The sequence below is a fragment of the Myotis daubentonii genome, chromosome 3 (assembly GCF_963259705.1).
Source record: "Myotis daubentonii chromosome 3, mMyoDau2.1, whole genome shotgun sequence".
Taxonomy (NCBI): Eukaryota; Metazoa; Chordata; class Mammalia; order Chiroptera; family Vespertilionidae; genus Myotis; species Myotis daubentonii.
The window spans coordinates 181,921,187-181,939,085 of record NC_081842.1 but is presented as its reverse complement, the minus strand read 5'-3'; the positions used below and the strand labels follow the sequence as shown (position 1 = coordinate 181,939,085).

General features: G+C 45.2%; 1 protein-coding gene across 3 annotated transcripts; it reads left to right on the top strand.

Moving 5' to 3' along the window:
* The first annotated feature begins 1,719 nt into the window (after positions 1 to 1,719).
* TTC4 (tetratricopeptide repeat domain 4) lies at positions 1,720 to 17,839 on the top strand. Of its 3 annotated transcripts, XM_059689444.1 has the most exons (10): positions 1,721 to 1,933; positions 2,489 to 2,606; positions 3,337 to 3,498; positions 5,538 to 5,615; positions 7,251 to 7,375; positions 10,685 to 10,771; positions 12,753 to 12,967; positions 13,600 to 13,681; positions 15,721 to 15,803; positions 16,709 to 17,839. In XM_059689444.1, exons 1-10 carry the CDS (start codon positions 1,823 to 1,825, stop codon positions 16,809 to 16,811), a joined length of 1,164 nt encoding a protein of 387 aa, XP_059545427.1. In that variant the 5' UTR covers positions 1,721 to 1,822; the 3' UTR covers positions 16,812 to 17,839. The 3 variants fall into 3 exon arrangements, with proteins under 3 accessions (XP_059545429.1, XP_059545427.1, XP_059545428.1); XM_059689445.1 differs by lacking the exon at positions 13,600 to 13,681; XM_059689446.1 differs by lacking the exons at positions 12,753 to 12,967; positions 13,600 to 13,681 and having other exon boundaries at positions 1,720 to 1,933.
* Positions 17,840 to 17,899: the final 60 nt, after the last annotated feature.

Sequence of the window (17,899 nt, the reverse complement as noted above, 5' to 3'; positions counted from 1 at the left end):
TCTCTGCATGTGGGCTCCCACGGCCTGAAATGCCCAGCTTTCCCTCCAACCTCCACCCATCTGCAGAAACCTTCCTCATCTCTGCATCACCTCCTCTGTGAAACCTCCTCAAATCTCCCTGTTACCAGAAAGGAGACCTGGCCCTGCCTCGGGCTGGTCTGTAGTTTGTGGGTTCTTGACTTCATGCAGGAAAGATTTCACAGTCCAAGTCCAAGTGACTTTGAGAGTACAGTATGTTTATTAAAGCTGGGGGTGGTGAAACAAGGGAGGGCCTGGGATAGAAGCAGCAACAGCAGAGAGAGCCTAGGCTCCCTAGAAACATTACAGGAAAGAAATGAACCTAGGTGGGCTGCTTTGCCTCACGTCAGAGGAAAGGTGGCCTTAGAGACAGGTTAGGGGGTTAGTCCGGGACAAGCTGTTGCTGCCCATTGCTCCTCTGGTTGCAAGTCTCGTGGGTCCCTTAGCGTTTAGGAGATGCGTGTCCTGAAGGAAGAAGAGGGAAAAGGGAAAGGTGCAGGTGTGCTCCTGGGAGGGAGAGCCTGTGCTGGGTCCTCTGTTTTGAGGATTTTTAAAGGCTGGGAATTTAGGGGAGGTCTTAGGGGAGGGTTTCAATAGAATAGTCATCAGCTTTTCTAGGCGAACCTTTTCGGGATCATGGTTTCTACTGACTGGCCATTAGTCACAGCAGCTGGTCTGGGGTTACCCACCTGGTTTTGCTGCTTTTCTGGGCCTGGCTGAAATACAACTGCGGCCTAGATGTTACCTCTATCGAGATGACCTTCTGTAACTAGCTGTAAATTACTCAGTTGGTTCAGCTATCTGTCTCCGTTTCCTCATTCCACTTGTCAAGGAATTTTCCTAGCTTCTTATTGCCCTGCCTCACCCCCAGTAACACCCACTCCTCTGTGCCTCCATGTGCAGACTTGTAAGCAGCTCCCCGTCCGCTGGGCTGTGGCTGGGCTGCCTTTCCTTCTGGACCAGGCTGTGGGCTCCCCGAGGCTGTAGCACCCAGTGCAGGGCTGGAAGCCATTTGCTGGTAACCCGGTGGCTGCAGGAAGGCTCACCTGGCCTGGAGACCTAGTTTCCATCTCAGCGGTTGGGGTAGGGGGAGGTTAATATTGGAAACCGACACATCTGATCACATCACTTTTTCCCCCAAACTCTCCAAAAGGCCCCGTTGCACTGAGGAAAACCCGGTCCTCGGAATCACGGCCCATTATCCTCTCACTTCACCTTCTTTTTCATTCTGCTCCAGCACCCCATCCCCAAAGCTCCCCTCGCTGGGGCTCCCTGCCCTACCTCGGTAGGGAATGCGCCCCCCCCCCCGCCCCCTTTCACTCCAGGCCTCCTCCTTTGCTTGAATGCCTGTCCACAGGTTTAAAACTGTTCGCCCATGGATCTTGCTACCACCTGATAACTCGCCCATCTTATTTGTTTAGCGTCGGTCTCTCCCCACCACCTTATCGCCTCCTAGACTAGGGCCGGGATTTCATCTGCTTTGTTTCCCCAGCCACTGCAACAGGCCTTCGGCACAGGAGGAGCTCAGGAAACGTGCTAACCGGCTAAACGAGCTAACCGGCTAAACGAGCGACTGAGGGCGTCCTGGGAGCTGGGTTTATCCACCAAGGCTACGCCCGCGGCTCCGCGGAGGGGAAGGTGGGGCGCGCAGGGGCGTGTCCGGGGCCCGGAAGGCCACGCCCCCGGCTCGCGGAACCCAGGCGCGCGGGCCGGCGCAGCCCGGAGGACTTAGGGGAGGGCGCCCGCACCGCCGGAAGCCGCGCCGGGACCGCGGGGCGCCGGGCAGGAGGACCCCGGAGGTGCCATGGAGCGGCCCGAGCCGGACGCCGCCTCCGAGGACGCCATGGACTCGTTCCTGGAGAAGTTCCAGAGCCAGCCTTACCGCGGCCGCTTCCGCGAGGACCGGTGGGAAGAGGTAGGCGGCCGTGGGCTCCGCGCACGTGTGGGCCGTGGTGCGGGCTCCCGCCTCCTCAGCCCCCGGGCCCTGGCGCTGCCGGCGGCGGGTGGTTGCTACTCTGTGTTGAAAGTCGGCTCTGGCGGCTCGAGGGCCTCCTTAACCTGCCAGGACATCCAGGAGCCCAGGCCCCGGAGTCGGACAGCCTGTGGCGCTGGTCCCGGGCCAGTTATTTACCTTCTGGGAGCCGCCTCCCGGGTTTAAAAGGCGGGACCCGGGCGCCGGCCTCCTGGGCTCGTGGCGAAGATGGGGTGAGCGGCGGGGCAGTGCGGACACCGAGCGCCCAGGGCGTGCCGGTCACGGCCGCTCTGGTCAGGATGTGCTGACTGAATAGAGATCACAATTCTGCACGCGTTTTACGGATGGAAGCCAAGGCCGGGTGGGCAGCCATACCGCCAGTCGGGATGCTTTGCAAAGCATGATAAGAAAGGAAACTTGGATGTAGAGACGTGGAGTTGGATCTGCTCCGTGGCAAATCCCGTTTGTATAGTTCATGCTTCTCTTAACAATCTCCAGGAATTTGAGAAGATCCCCCTGTTTATGAAGAAAGCGCCGTCAGAAATTGATCCCAAGGAGAACCCGGACCTGGCTTGCCTCCAGTCAATTATCTTTGATGACGAGCGACCTCCAGAAGGTATCTTCCATGACTCTAACGTTTGTTTTGTGTCTCCGTAGAACTGAGGTCAAGGGTGAGTCGTTCTGATTTATAACAAGTAGTAGTTAGCCAGAGACAACTTGTCACTGTTTATTCCACACAGTTTTTTGGATACCTACTAAGTGCTAGGCATTAGGGATACAGGATGAAGAAGACTGCCCCCTAAGGCCGTGACCCAGTGGGTAGCCAGATTGTCCTAAAGAATCAGGACAAAACCTGTGTGTAAGTGCTGCTGGAACACCGAGGGCAGAGAGGTAGGAGTGGGCTCACACGGACCAGAAACTGGAACTGAGTCTTAACAATTCTGTAGGCTCTTACTAGGGTGAGGAGGGAATTTGTATTCCAGGGAGTAAAAGAACAGAAAGCAAAATGGGGGGAAGTATAATTCCCCCCTCCCCATTTCTTCAGTAACTAAAGAGAAAGTTCTTTAGGAGCTAGGGTAAGCACGCCTTTTTCTTGTATGCTTCTTTGTTGGTAAGCACTTAATAATCTCCCTTGTAAAATATTTGGAATTGATTGTAGCAGTACATACACATGACTATTCTTCCATGTTAATACCCAGTTTTATAGGATTAATTTTTGAGTTTTCTTTCCCTTTTAGTTTATTCTGTTTGGTTTATTACATGTCATTGTTGCATGATTTAGAATATTTCTATCTTGAGCCTTTAAAAAAATAAAATATAGTGATTATTTCTTGTTTTCTTTGCAGAACAGGCCAAGACCTATAAAGATGAGGGCAATGAATACTTTAAAGAAAAAGACTATGAAAAAGCTGTGATTTCGTATACTGAAGGCTTAAAGAAAAAATGTGCAGACCCTGATTTGAATGCTGTTCTTTATACCAACCGGGCAGCAGCACAGTACTATCTGGGTAATTCATTCCATTGTTGCGTGCTTTCCAAAGAGTTAACTTATGATAAAGCTATTATGACGGCTCGTGGAGTTTGAGAGTGTCAGGAAAAAGAGCTACTTATCCCAGACACCTAGGGTTGTTTACTCTAATGCAGCGGTCACCAGCCTTTCGGACCTCACGGGCCACCAGTGGTCCGCGGGCCACCAGTGGTCCGCGGACCACGGGTTGGCGGGACTCTGATCTTCCAGGTAGACTTGGTGAAAAGAGAAACCAGATAGAATGCATACTTTTTGCTATCTGAACCAAATGAGTGGCATCAAATACCTTAATATATGAGTTGATATGATCTGGGATTTTTTTTAGCACACATGCTTCTATTCCCTCAAAAAATGTCTCCTCTTCCTCCTTCCCCCCACCCTGGCCTTCCCAAGGATGCTAGAAGGATCGAGATCTTTGTATGAAACTATATTATCTAAAGGAGAATTTCTCAAAGAGCATTCTATGGGACTCTTGAAAAAAAAATCCTTTGGACAAGTTAAGTTTGGAAAGTGCTGCTTTTCTGTGGGGGATTTGCAGTGTACATGAATATGTTAAGGACTCTGAGGCAACTTACAGCAAAGAACTTTACCTGATGATTCTCAAGTTTTGTAAGCCCCCTCTTCAAGTAACACTTATTAATATGCAGTAGTGTTCTGCAGATGTGACTTTGGGAAATACTGATTATTTGCTGGTGGCTAGTCTTGGTCATTTTAAACCCATGTAAATAAGAGAGGACCAAGGAATGAACCCAGGCATTTCTGAGGGTATGGGAAAGAATGAGCCCTGTAATCTAGCTGGGATGAGTCTGTTGGGACTCATCACCATTAGAGCACAGTTTCTCCCAACCATCGTCTACTCAACCTGTTTTCTCATTTAGCCTGTTTCATTATAAAATTCTAAAAAGTAAGAGTGGTGCCTCGCCAGCATGGCTAAGTGGTTGAGTATTGACCTGTGAACCGGGAGGTCATGGTTCCATTCCCGGTCATCACATGCCCGGATTGCGGACTTGATCTCCAGTGTGGGGTGTGCAGGAGGCAGCTGATCAATGGTTTTCTCATCATTGATGTTTTTCTCTCTCTCTCTCTCTCCCTCTTCCTTCCTCTCTGACATCAATTAAAAAAAAAAAAAAAAGAGTGGTGTAGAACTTTAAAGATTATTTGGGCTAGCCAGTGCCCTCAATTTGTATAAGCCCAGAGAGGGACCCTTTCTTTAATGCCAGGACCTGGACTAGAAACCCAGTCTTCTAACTTCTGGAGGAATACATTTTCTCCATTCAGCGTTTAATACTCCGTGCCAGGCACTGGCATCATAGAGATAAGTAAGACCTGACTTTATCTGTGTGCTAGGCACTGCACTGTGAAGAAGAGCTACACCGTTCCTCTCTCTGGGGAGCTTAAAGGATAGGATTTATAGGGCTAATAAGAACAAAAGCACCTTGCAAGGAAAAAATAAGTGTGTGTGAGGACACCAGAGGAGCAAATAGGTAAATATGAGGAGTCACTCCTTAAATATGTCACTGGTATGGTTTACAAAGCACATTTCCCATTTTGTTTCTCTAAATTTGTTACCCCTCTTGACCTCATAGCAGCTATGTAAGGTAGGATAAATTCTTAGAAGAGTATTGTTAGGTCACAATGTTTCCACAAAGTGCATGCTAATTGGCTCTTTAATTTACTATTAGAGTGCCCTTTTTTCATATCTGGATATTATGTAACTTTATTTTTACCAATTTCATGTTTATTTTAATTTCTCTAATTCCTGATGTTGAGCATCATTTCATGTGCTTACTAGCTAGCCATCTGTAGTTTGGTGGGTTGGTTGCCTGATGATTTAAGCATTTCTAAGGCTTTTGATGAGCACAGTTATATATATTTTAAAAATATGTATATTTTTTAAAAACAGTTGCTTTGATTATATTTATCCAAGATTGTACAAGAGTGTCTTTGTCTCTACACATGAAATTTTGAAAATATTCTGATTTTAAACCATGTTATTTCTTTTAAATGATGTTTCATCAGGCAATTTTCGTTCTGCTCTCAATGATGTGACGGCTGCCAGAAAACTAAAACCCTGCCACCTCAAAGCAATAGTAAGAGGTAAGTCTTGTAGAACTAAGTATGATAGTAATTAAGGAAAAGTTAGCACTATGGAACCAAAAGTTGAGACATCTTAAGGTTTGATAATAAGGTGCTAAGATACTAATGAAATCACCTTATTTTTGCAATCTTGATGTTAATTAAGTTCCTAGTCCTTATCAATAGCAACATGCCATTTTAAAAAGAATTCTCTGGAAAATAATCCAGCCCTTTGTGTTTTAAGAATTTGTAGAGAAATTGAAATTCCTCATTTCATATTAATAAAGAATAAAAATAATAAAAATAAAGCAATCCCAAAAGCCACATTCTAATTTGTTTCCAAATTAGTTGATTGAACAGTGAAATCTTCAAATGTCATGTCAATGTTAATTAAAAGATAACTCTGAGGCTGAGATGTTTCTGATTATTCTTTTTCTTGTAGTCTAACCTTTCTATGTAATAATAGTGCTTTTATTACTTTTTATACTTAACCTTTTTTTTAAAAGAAGCTCAAAGGTGCTTTGCAAACTTTACTAGTAACTTATTCCTCAAATGTTAATTTTCCCTGTATCCTCATGGACCAACTTAAAATTCTTTATCAAAGTTATGCTTCTTCAGATCTTTATGATTGGGGGTGTTTCTCATAGGGAAAGAAGGTACTGAGCAAAGATTGGCAAGTAAGTTGAATGGAGTCCTGTGGAATTGTCCTCGTGTTGGAAGTCTGTAATCCTCGAATTGTCAGTTTTACCTTAACACGTGGCCTTGGCAAGACACCCATTCTGAGTATCAGTTTGTTTATCTTTGGACGATGGAGTTGGATTCTGCTGACATCTCAGCACTTATTGTTCTCATATTTAGACGTTCTGTGGAAAGCCTAAATGGCTGACAGGAGAAGACTGAGCATGATTAAAGGAGAAGCAGCTTAAACTGGTAGCCATCAAGAACAGTTTTAGGAGAGACCTAATGTCTTTGGTCTTGCCACTGCTTTAATTGCTGAGGCAGATTCTGCTTTGTGACGCCATTTAGAAAAATGACCTGAGATGGACTTCATTCTTCTCATGTGCAGATGAGGAACCAGAAACTCAGAGGTGCTCAGTCCTTTGTCTAATGCAGCGCTTCTCAACCTGTGGGTCACGACCCCTTTGGCACTCGAACGACCCTTTCACAGGGGTCGCCTAAGACCATCCTGCATATCTGATATTTACATTACGATTCATAATAGTAGCAACATTACAGTTATGAAGTAGCAATGAAAATAATTTTATGGTTGGGTCACAACATGTGGAACTGTATTTAAAGGGCCAGAAGGTTGAGAACCACTGGTCTAATACCTAGTTGGTAAATGACAGAGCCAGATTTCCAGCCAGATCTGTCTGATTCCAAGGGCTGTGCTTTTTGCCACTAAGCTGCAGCCTTCCCTACTTTAAGAGTCCTTAAGACTGGGGAGTCTCACAGGAGTTTTGAGTTGAGGGCCCTAGAGACCTTTTGAGCTAAGATACAAAAATTGTCTTCTAGTCTTGGGAATACAGTACTAGGGGCTTTATCTGTTTTCTCTTCAGGGTGCTGGCTGGTGGCTGGTAGAGTGGGGATTCCTCCTCAAGGGGGCTCTTTCCATGCATGTTGTCCATGGGCCCTAAGAGTTCTGGGTTCCTGCAGGTGCCTTATGCCATCTGGAATTGAAAAACTTTGCTGAGGCTATGAACTGGTGTGATGAGGGGCTGCAGATAGATGCCAAAGAGAAGAAGCTTCTGGAAATGAGGATTAAAGCAGAAAAACTAAAGGTTAGTGGCAAAATCAGTAGCCACTTGGCATTTAATTGACATTAATAACAAATTTGCATTCCCCAGATTGTGTCTTTTTGGTCATTGTAAACTTTTTCTTCTTTAAAAACAAAAATCAAGAACCAAAAAGTTCTGACCAAGACGTACAAACCCTCATCAGGCAGGTCCACCTTTGGGACCAGCATACAGAGAACCAACAACCTTCCTGGATGACAAACCACAAGAAGTGTTGGCCCAAGGTCTGTCTTTAGCTGCCGCAGAAACAGAAACAAGGATGGAAAGAATGTCAACATGTGCTGACTCTACAAATGACAAGAGTAAAAAGGAAGAAACAGAGCCTCTTGGAAGCGAGTCAAGTGAAGAACTAGAGATATATTAACTGATAGAAAGGAAGTTAGAGATCAGCTACTGGAGAGAATTGATTCTGTCCTAGGTGCAATTGATAGGTTGGCTAAGTTAAAGGAGGCTAAGTTTAAATCACTAGAGACAAAAGTAGGTAAGCTATAGACTGATGTGTCTTTTATGTATTCCAGAGCAAGGCAAGGTACTCCTCTAACTGGGAGGTGGTATCCAAGTCTTACAGGTGTGACCAACCCTCTGCTTGCTGTCACCATTCCTTTGCTCCTCCCTCACATGCGCAAAGCAAGCCTCTTAACAAATGGGATGATTGGTAATTGTTCAACAAACAACAAATGCCTAATAAGATGCTATAATATCTTTACTTCAACTGGACAGTATCCTGCCATGAGATTACATCACCGCTACATGCTGTGTACAGTACCACTATTATGAAACAATAAATTAAATAAATACATAAATAAGTAAAATAAGAATACGTTGTAAAAGGAAGAACGAAACCAAGAGAAGAAAGGAAGCAGTTTCAAAAAAGACCGAAGAAAAAAATCAGAAATTGCTGGAGGAGGAAGAAAAAGACACGCTCTTTCTCTTTGTTGTCTGGAACTTTCAGCTCTACGTATACCATTGGTTTTGTTGTTACTGTTGACATGGAACTACTTGATAATATCAGGCAATGTGGTATAGTAGTGGAGGACATGCTAGAGGATGAGGAGGAAGATGACAAGGATAAGAGACTAGTTAAGCGAAGTGGTATATTCATACCATAGAATATTACTTGGCAATAAAAGGAACAAGCATTCCACTGGTGGGATGGGAGGGAGATTGACTGCAAAGGGGCGTGAAGGTACTTTCTAGAGCAGTGGTTCTCAACCTGTGGGTTGCGACCCCTTTGGGGGTCGAATGACCCTTTCACAGGGTCGCCTAAGACCATCAGAAAACACATATATAATTACATATTGTTTTTGTGATTAATCACTATGCTTTAATTATGTTCAATTTGTAACAATGAAATTGGGGGTCACCACAACATGAGGAACTGTATTAAAGGGTCGCGGCATTAGGAAGGTTAAGAACCACTGAAGGATTGGAGTATTGAGTACTCGGTATAGATTTGTCAAAACTTACTAAACTATACACATAAAATTTGTAAATTACACCTCAACAAAGTTGATTTAAAAAAGAAGGAGCAGCAAGCTCCATAGTTCAGGGCTCCTCTGCTCTGACCTGGTGGTTATTCCACTTTATGTGGGCTGCTGAGACCCCAAATTTCAGGTGAGACAGCCATATCCACCCACTTGCCTCCTGTAAATCAGAACAAAACATGAGAAAGTCCAAGTCATCCTTAATCATCCATCTTAATCATCTTCTAATGTGGATCAGACACTGCGGTCAAATGTAACTCAACTAGGAAGACAGTATTAGACATAGTTCTAGAGGTGTCCATGGTTGGGGCACTTGATAGTGTAATCAAACTTGCTAACAGCAGAAAGGATTTTTGCAGCTCTCTTGGCAGACTCGATTGGAGAAGGAATGACCAAGAATTATCAATCACTGTCTCCCTGAAAGGGTAGGCTTTGTTCACAAGAAGCAAAAAGAATTGTTAGCCTTTGTGAGGCATTTGTGGAGAGCATGAGGAATGGTGCTATATTTTAGAACGGGGCTCAGAAAACTGACCCACTGGTCAAATCCTGGCCTCTTTTGCACATTCAGTGAACTAAGCATGTTTTTCACATTTTTAAAGTGTTAAAAGTGTTATAAATAACAGCAAAACCAGATAGTATGTGATATAAACCATACAAGGTCTGCAAAGCCTAAAATATTTACTCTCTGGCCCTTTACAGAAGGAGTTTGCTGATCCTTCTTAATATACAATCTTGAGGGTAAAAGCAGGGTCAGCTGGTTTGGGGTAGATTAGCCAGAAAAGGAAATCTAAATTATATTTCTGCCAGATTAAGTAGACTGGTGGCACTTTTCTGTCATCCTATATAATAAAAGCCTAATATGCTAAGTGTCCGGTCAACTGGTCGGCCATTCAACCAATCAAAGCGTAATATGCTAATTATATGATAAGACTGCTCAACTGCTTGCTATGATGTGCACTGATGACCAGGGGGCAGACAGTCAACCCGTCAACCAGTCACTATGATGTGCACTGACCACCAGTGGCCAGATGCTCCGACCGCTATGTTAGCTTGCTGCTGGGGTCCGGCTGATTGGGACTGAGTGAGACGGGCTGGATATGCCCTGGAGCCCTCCCACAGTCCGTCCTTGGCTGGCCAACCTCCCACGTCTCTCCCCAGCCCCAGTTATGCACTAGTGGGGTCCCTCGGCCTGGCCTGTGCCCTCTCAATCCAGGACCCCTCGGGATGTTGGAGAGCTGGTTTTGGCTCGATCCCACAGGCCAGGACAAGGGACCCCACTCTTGCACGAATTCGTGCACCGGGCCTCTAGTGGATTATAATTGTGCAAAAGGCAGAGAGCCTCTGGTAAGTTTTGCCCTGGGTTTTCCCAGCCATACCAGTGAGGCTGAAATGCCCCGTAGTGGTATCCATTTGATGTCAGTCTCTCTACCGAGAATGCTCTTTCTCCTTCATCTGGTGGAATGTTCCTCTTATATCTAAACCCACCTCCTCAAAGGGGCAGAGTCGGTTACTCCCTCTTCTGTGGTTCATAGCACTTGGTTCACACCACCAGGGTTACACATCACAGACCTTTTACTTGTCTGTCCACCCCCCACACTCCCCTGTAGACTGAATCTTGGGTACAGGAACTGTAAATTTTTAAATGTTTATTGAACATCCATCTTAATCATTCTCTAATGTGCACCACTGGTATCCCTTGACATAGGAGCCTGTATTGGATAGAGAACAGAGGTAGTGGTTTTTAGGAGCAGACTGGGATAACATGAGGAAGCAAGTTCCTTAGAGCTGATGCATCTGAATTTATTTTCAGCGGACTGAACAGAGGGATATAAGGAAAGCAAAGCTGAAAGAGAAGAAAGAGCAGAATCAGAATGAGGCTTTACTCCAGGCCATCAAGGTAAGCTCTCAAACCTTAGGCCCTTATGCTCTTGCTAAACCCAAGAATCCTGAGGTCTCTTGGGAACCTTTCTTGGGATGCTTTACTTGAATGAATTTGTTCATTTTCTTCCTGCTTTGATAAAATTTCGTGATGAAGGGGCTCTGGAGTCAGACTCCCTGAGTTCAGTCAGCTCTCCCACTTGTGCATATGTTGGTCTCAGGTAACCTATACTGAATAGTTGCTATGGGTTAAGCATCATTTAATCTTCACAGTAGCCTTCTGAGGTAAGATTTCTTGCTCCTGTTTTGCTAGCTGATGACAGTCTCAGAGAGGTGAAGAAACCTCACATGGCCAATGTATCAGAGCCGGTCCTTGCTCTTAGCCACTGTGTTCCACTGCATCCTGAAAGTCTGAATTTTAGGATGATTTTCCTCTAACTATGGCAACAACAGCAATAAGTTCTACCTCCCTTGCCCTCTCTTCACTGTGTTTTAATTGAATGTAGTCTGATCCAAACCCTGCTTTTTACCTGGTGAGCCTTGGCTTGCTTGGTCTTGGTCTTCACAAGGGGACATAAACACCTGCTATGAAAATGTGGGGTAGGCTCTTAGTTTCATTCTTTGGTGAGTTAAATTGTGCACCCATTTAAGTGACTTCTTGATTTTGAGAACTTCACACTACTAAGATGCACTCCACTAGTCCCTCCACACAACAAGCAATCTGCTAGCATGTGTTAACAGGCTAAACAAAATGGAATTCTCCCGATTCTCCATCTGATTCTCATTCATGATGAGGGATTTTTAAAAAATATATTTTTATTGATTTTAGAGAGGAACGGAGAGGGAGAGAGAGATAGAAACGTCAATGATGAGAGAGAATCATTGATTGGCTGTCTCCTGCACGTCCCCTGGGGATCAAGCCCACAACCCAGGCATGTGCCCTTGACTGGAATCAAACCTGGGACCTTTCAGTCCACAGGCTGAAGCTTTATCCACTGAGCCAAACCAGCCAGGACCACAATGAGGGATTTGATCATTTTTAAAATGTAGGATATTGGAATGCCCAGATATTTGCACACAGACCTTACTTTGGTTCTCTCCTTTAGTCTAACACTGCAGCTCAGAAACTTCACTGTACAAAAGACAGTATATACACAAAGCCATACATACTATATTTTAACAATAGCTTAGAGTAGGGGTCAGCAAATGCAGCCCTGCCTGTTTGTTTATGGTACCTATGGCTGTTTTCACACTACAATGCCAGAATTGAGTAGTTAACTTCAACAGAGACCATTTGACCCACAAAGCCTAAAGTATTTCTTATCTGACCCTTTAAGGGAAAGTTTGCCAACCTCTGATTTAGGAGATAACATCAAAGGCAATTTGAATCGCATGTAACTTTCCTCTCGTTTGTAGCCTTAGGGATCTCTACACACACGTAAGAGGTGACTCCATTATTCAGACCTTAGATTTATCCTTATTTCCGTAAGACAGTCAAGATTAAGTCAATGTCCATTATTTTTAGTATTCCATGTCCTGGCTAAACTGAAGCACATGCCACACTCTTCGCTCTTGATCTTTTTGTGCACATGTTCCTTGGGGTGGAATGCCCTTCCACCTTCCCCCATTTCTACTTCTCTGCCTTTCAAAGTCTTTGTTGAAGGCCTAGCTTCCCCCAGTCACCTCCAGCTCCCAGACTGAATTAATTAATTATTCATTGTCGGCAGTTCCAAAGCTTTATTTCTCATTGTATATTGTACTTATTTCCATAGCTAGCTCCCCACTAGACCATGAGCTGGTCTTGAGGGCAGAAACCATCTCTAGCTCATCTCTATTTTTGGTAGATGTCCAGGGAAGTTCAGTTAAACAAGTGATGCCAGCTATGTGCTAGGCCTCAGAGATAATGACAGTGAATCAGGAAGCTTGCAGTGTTATGGTTTCCCTTTTTGTGAAATGGGTTTGCATCCTTCCACACAGTAAGGTTTCTGTCTTTACCCCAGGCTAGGAACATCAGGCTAGTCTCTGAAGCTACCAGTGAGGATGAAGATTCTGCCTCAGATGGTCTAAGTGCACTCCTGGATGGGCTCAGCTTTGAGAACCCCTATGGAGCCAGGCTGAGTGTAGATGACCAGGGCAGACTGAGCTGGCCTGTGCTCTTTCTGTACCCAGAGTATGCCCAATCGGACTTCATCTCTGCTTTTCATGAGGACTCCAGGTACTTACTTGCCCAGGAACCCTGAGCTCTTTCTTGCATGATCTTTTCCTGTAGTCTCTGCAGGAAGGACAGAAGGATTTTTGGTTGAAGGAAGAGAATAGTGTAGAGGGTTTCAGTCTGTCTGGTTTGGCGTAATCTCAGTCCTATAGCTGATTTCTCCCTTTGCTAACTAGCTCTGCAATGATACACACAGTCTCACCACTGTACTGATGGGGCTAGTAAATATAACACTTCAGTACAGTGTTTGTACATATCTGGTGAGATATGAAATCATTGTAGGTAGTAAATGCATAGTAATTTAAATGTGTATTTATTAGAAAAAGTATAACTAGCAGTTTTAACATGTGATTTCCTAAGATTAATGCTTAGAATGTGGCTCAGTATGAGGAATGTTGTTAAGCTTGAGTCAGGCTTAAATGTAAAGAAAATTACTTTAAATTAAAGAAAATTACTATGTCATAATAGGATAAGCGATACACAGACATGTTTTGGGCACTGTTGTCAAAATGGCTTACATCTGCATTTTGTGTTTCATACATTCTTGATATCTCTGATTTGGTGTCTGGGGACTGTGATGTGGGAAAGTAGATCATGAGTTATTGATACCCAGAAAGTGCATGTTATATCCTTAGGTTTATTGATCATCTAATGGTGATGTTTGCTGAAACACCCTCTTGGGACTTAGAGCAAAAATACTGCCCTGATAATTTAGAGGTAAGAGAAATTTTATTTTGTTCCTTTATGGCAGTGGTCACCAACCTTTCGGACCTCACGGACCACCATTTGGCGACTGCTGCTCTATGGAATGTTTTGAGGGGGGAGGGGTTTCATTGCCCCCTTAAAAAAAAAAAAAAAAAAAAGATATTGTTGAAAGTATTACGTATGTCCCCTTTTTACATTCATTGCTTTTTAAAAAAATAATATACAGAACCTAAACTTTATCATTTTATATTCCACTAGTAGCCCCGTGCACAAATCCGTGCACCATAGCTCGCTGCCGCCCTCCAGTAGCTCTTTAACTGCTGCCCCGCCCTCCTGTAGCTTCCCCTGCTACCCTCCCCATAGCTTGCTGCCCTGGCCCCTCCTGTCGCTCTCTGCTGCCCGCTTGTAGCTTGCTGCTCCACCCTCCTGCTGATCGTGATCCAGTCGTTATACGGTCAGTCATTACGCTTCACGGCGTAATGACCATTTGCATATTACCTCTTTATCATATAGGATACTAGAGGCCTGGTGCACAAAAATTCATACATGGAGGGTGGGGTCCCTCAGCCTGGCCTGCCCCCTTTCACAGTCTGGGAGCCCTCAGGGGATGTCCTACTGACAGCTTAAGGCCACTCCCGCAGTCTGGCCTCCCTCTGGGGGCGGGGGGGGCGACCAGGCTGATCAGGGGGAGGCGCCATCCCCATCACCCTGCTGCTGCTGCCACTGCCGGCCACCTGCCCTCGGCCCTTGCAGCCACCGTGGCTTTGTCAGGAAGAACATCCAAAAGACGTCCTGTCTATCCAGTCTAATTTGCATATTACCCTTTTATTAGTATAGATACTTACTAAATTATATATATGTAACTATTATTATTCATTATAGTTAAGTAGCATTAAGTACATTCACATTATTATGCAACCTTCACCACTATCCATCTCTATTTTCATCATCCCAAACTGAAACTGTACCCATCCTATATAATAAAACCCTAATATGCAAATGACTGAATGGCGGAACGACCAGTCGCTATGATGCGCACTGACTACCAGGGGGCAGACGCTCAATGCAGGAGCTGCCCCCTGGTGGTCAGTGAGATCCCAAAGGGGGAACACTGCTCAGCCAGAAGCTGGGCTCATGGCTTGTGAGCACAGCAGCAGTGGCGGGAGCCTCTCCTCCCTCGGCGGCAGCGCTAAGGACCCCTCGAAGGATGTCCGCCTGCCACGGAGAGCAGGCCTAACCCAGCAGGTGGACATCCCCCAAGGGGTCCTGGACTGAGGGAGGGTGCAGGCCGGGCTGAGCAACCCCCCCCCCCTCCAGTGCACAAATGTCTTGCAGCGGGCCTCTAGTTAAACAATAACTGCCTATTTTCCCTTCCCCTAGAAACCACCATTTTACTTTGTCTCTATTAAACTTGACTGCTTTAGGTACCTCATATGAGTGGAATCCTACTATATTTACTGTGGGACTGGCTTATTTTTCTTAGCATAATGTTTTCAAGGTTCATCCATGTTGTAGCATGTGTCAGAATTTCCTTTTTAAGGCTGAATAATATCCCATTGTTGGAATTAAAAAATAATCACAAATTACAGTATAAAGAGTCTGTCTTCTAACCATTTCAGAAAGATTCCAGCTGATCCCCCATCACTTCTGAATACTTCAGTGTCTATTTGCCACAAACAAGGACATTTTCCTTCATAATCCCAATCAAACATCAAAATCAGGAAATTAACTTTGATATATTGAATTGTTAGGGAAGGAAAGGCTCATAGGCCTGGGCTTGAGTCTTGGCTGCTCTGTTTATTATCTGGGTTTTATTGGTGAGTTATTTCCCTTCTCTGATCCTGGTTCTATCTTTGGCAAATGGAGCCGATAATACCCTTCTTAGTATCATTGTGCAGGACTGAGTGCTTTATATTCCACAGCTCTGTGCAGGAGGCATTCAGCTAATAACAATCATCATCTCTTTAACTGTTCCCTAGACTGGGCCTGAACATGCCTGGTGCTGCTGCAGCCATTTGTATCTCACTCCCACTCCTCTGTTAATCTTGCAGGTCTACTTTGAAGATGAGGACAGGGCAGAACTGTACCGGGTGCCTCCTAAGAGCACTTTGCTGCAGGTGCTACAGCACCCCAGGTGAGTCTCTTCATGAGCCTGAGTACAACAGGGAAGATGCTCACCCACCATTCCAGGGATTCAGCCAGGTTCTCATTCCACTGTTAATTGCCTCGTACTTCCTACCTTCTGCCCTGGACATAAAACAGTGAGATGGCAACCATGGAGACTGGCCCAGCCATTTGCCAAACAGGTGGCAGTGTGATGACTGAGCTCATTGCTCTGCAGCCATGTACCCTCAGACTGGGAGATGTGAGTGGGACTGGTCTGAAGAGGAAAAAGCTGCCTTTCTTTTGTATCTGAATATAGCTGGGATGGCCCTACTGCTCCCAATTGTGCCTTGTCCCCTGATTTTGTTATAAGGAAAGACCATTGGTTCTTGAAGCCAGACACCATTGTTTCATGGCTGTGTGATTGTAAGCACACACTGTCTCTCCGGGGCTAGTTCCTCACCTCTAGGATGGGAATAATAACTCTTGCCTACATACGTACCAGGTATTTGAGAGCTGATGAGAGAGTAGGAGACAAAGTGCTTTTGTAAACTGTAAAGGACGGTCTTGCTCTAAGCACCTTCCTTAGTAGCAGTGGCAGCCAGTTGGATTTGGCAGTTGTCACTTTCTTCTGCTTTGGGATGTTCCTAGACTATAAAGAATGCCCTCGGTAGATGTGTAAGTTGATTTTTGGGCTACTTTCCCTGAGCTTTGAGCAAATGCTAGAGGACTGCCCCAGAGGGTCTGGCTAGGTTATAAGGGGGTGGAGTCATGCTAATTTGCCAGATTTTTAAACATCCCAACAAATAAATATGCTAACTTACATTTTAATGTTGATTCACATCCAAAGGTTCACCTTGAATGTTGTTGGGAAAGCGCATGGATGATTAAGACTGCAATTCAATTCACTCCTCTCTTTTGTTGTATTCACTGCAGGTACCTTGTAAAAACCCTGACACCAGCATTTTTGGTCTGTGTGGAATCCTCTCCTTTTTGTAGAAATTATCTCCGGGGGAGAAAGGTGCACCAGGTAAAGTGACTGAGTCAGGCTGCGGGGCCCGGCCACCTGGATCTCCTCCCAGATCCGCCTCTGCCTGGACTACAGCATCCTTGAATCAGCTGGACATACTCCTAGAATCCAACACTTTCTTTCTGTCACCCTGGAGACAGTCCTTCCTCACATTGTGGGTGGGGAAGAGCTGCTGACTTCCCGGAGCTGCAGCCTCTCTGATCAGAGTGCTGAGCCTCAGCTAGTCTTCATTCTCCTCTGTTGATACAGAACTCTGCTTTGGTCATGACATCCTTAAGGACTCTGAGCTGTGCTAACTACCAGCCTCCCTCTCTGAAGGGACCATCTGTTGCAGTCACCACAACAACTGACCCAAGGAACTCACTGGGCTGAGTCAGGATCTAGTGACTTGGTTCTGAACCTTTGTGGAGTTAGAGGCTTTGGAGAAGCTACCCCTCAAACTGCATATATACAAACCATGCAGGTAATTTTAAGGCACTAAAGCTGAGCCTGACCTGCAGTTATTTCATGAGCATGGAGGGTTGCTGTGTGTGGATACTGAAGATACTGTGGGGTAAGATGGGGCCAGGAAAGCTGGGTCCTGTTTCTGCATCTGTAAACACCTACATTCTGGCATCCTCCAGAACCCCTAAAAGGTTTGACAGTTTTCCTATCTTTGCAATATGGAGGGCTGTGATACACTTGGACAGTGGACTCTGCATTCTTCCCCAGTTTTTCACATTTTAGGATATTGTGCCTTTTAAATTGGAAAACTTTTTGGCATGTTGAGTCACTGTCATAGTTGTACCTAGAGGGCTTTGTATGTCCTTACCTGTAGCCTTGTGACTTCTCGCAGTGCCCACCCCTTCCCCCTGAAGAGCCATGGTGTGGAAGGTTCATGTTCTTTTCCTTTTACCGTGAACACATATTTCCCAGATTAGGGCTGTTCCTTCAGCTTGGGTACCAGAATTGTAAACCATGTGGGGCACAGCTGCAGCAGCTGCGCTACAGCCACAGATTGTAACATGAATGAGGAATGAATGCTTGTGGTAATGGCACTGAGATTTGGGGGTTTGTTACTGTGGCAAAGCTAACTAATACATCATTAAACTGAAATC

What these genes read in the sequence shown, in the direction of transcription:
- TTC4 (XM_059689444.1), top strand. Translation starts at nt 1,823, where the DNA reads ATGGAGCGGCCCGAGCCGGACGCCGCCTCCGAGGACGCCATGGACTCG. An exon ending in GCTTTTCATGAGGACTCCAG is followed by an intron (nt 12,968 to 13,599) that starts GTACTTACTTGC and finishes TTATATCCTTAG; the next exon opens with GTTTATTGATCATCTAATGG. An exon ending in ACTGCCCTGATAATTTAGAG is followed by an intron (nt 13,682 to 15,720) that starts GTAAGAGAAATT and finishes TTAATCTTGCAG; the next exon opens with GTCTACTTTGAAGATGAGGA.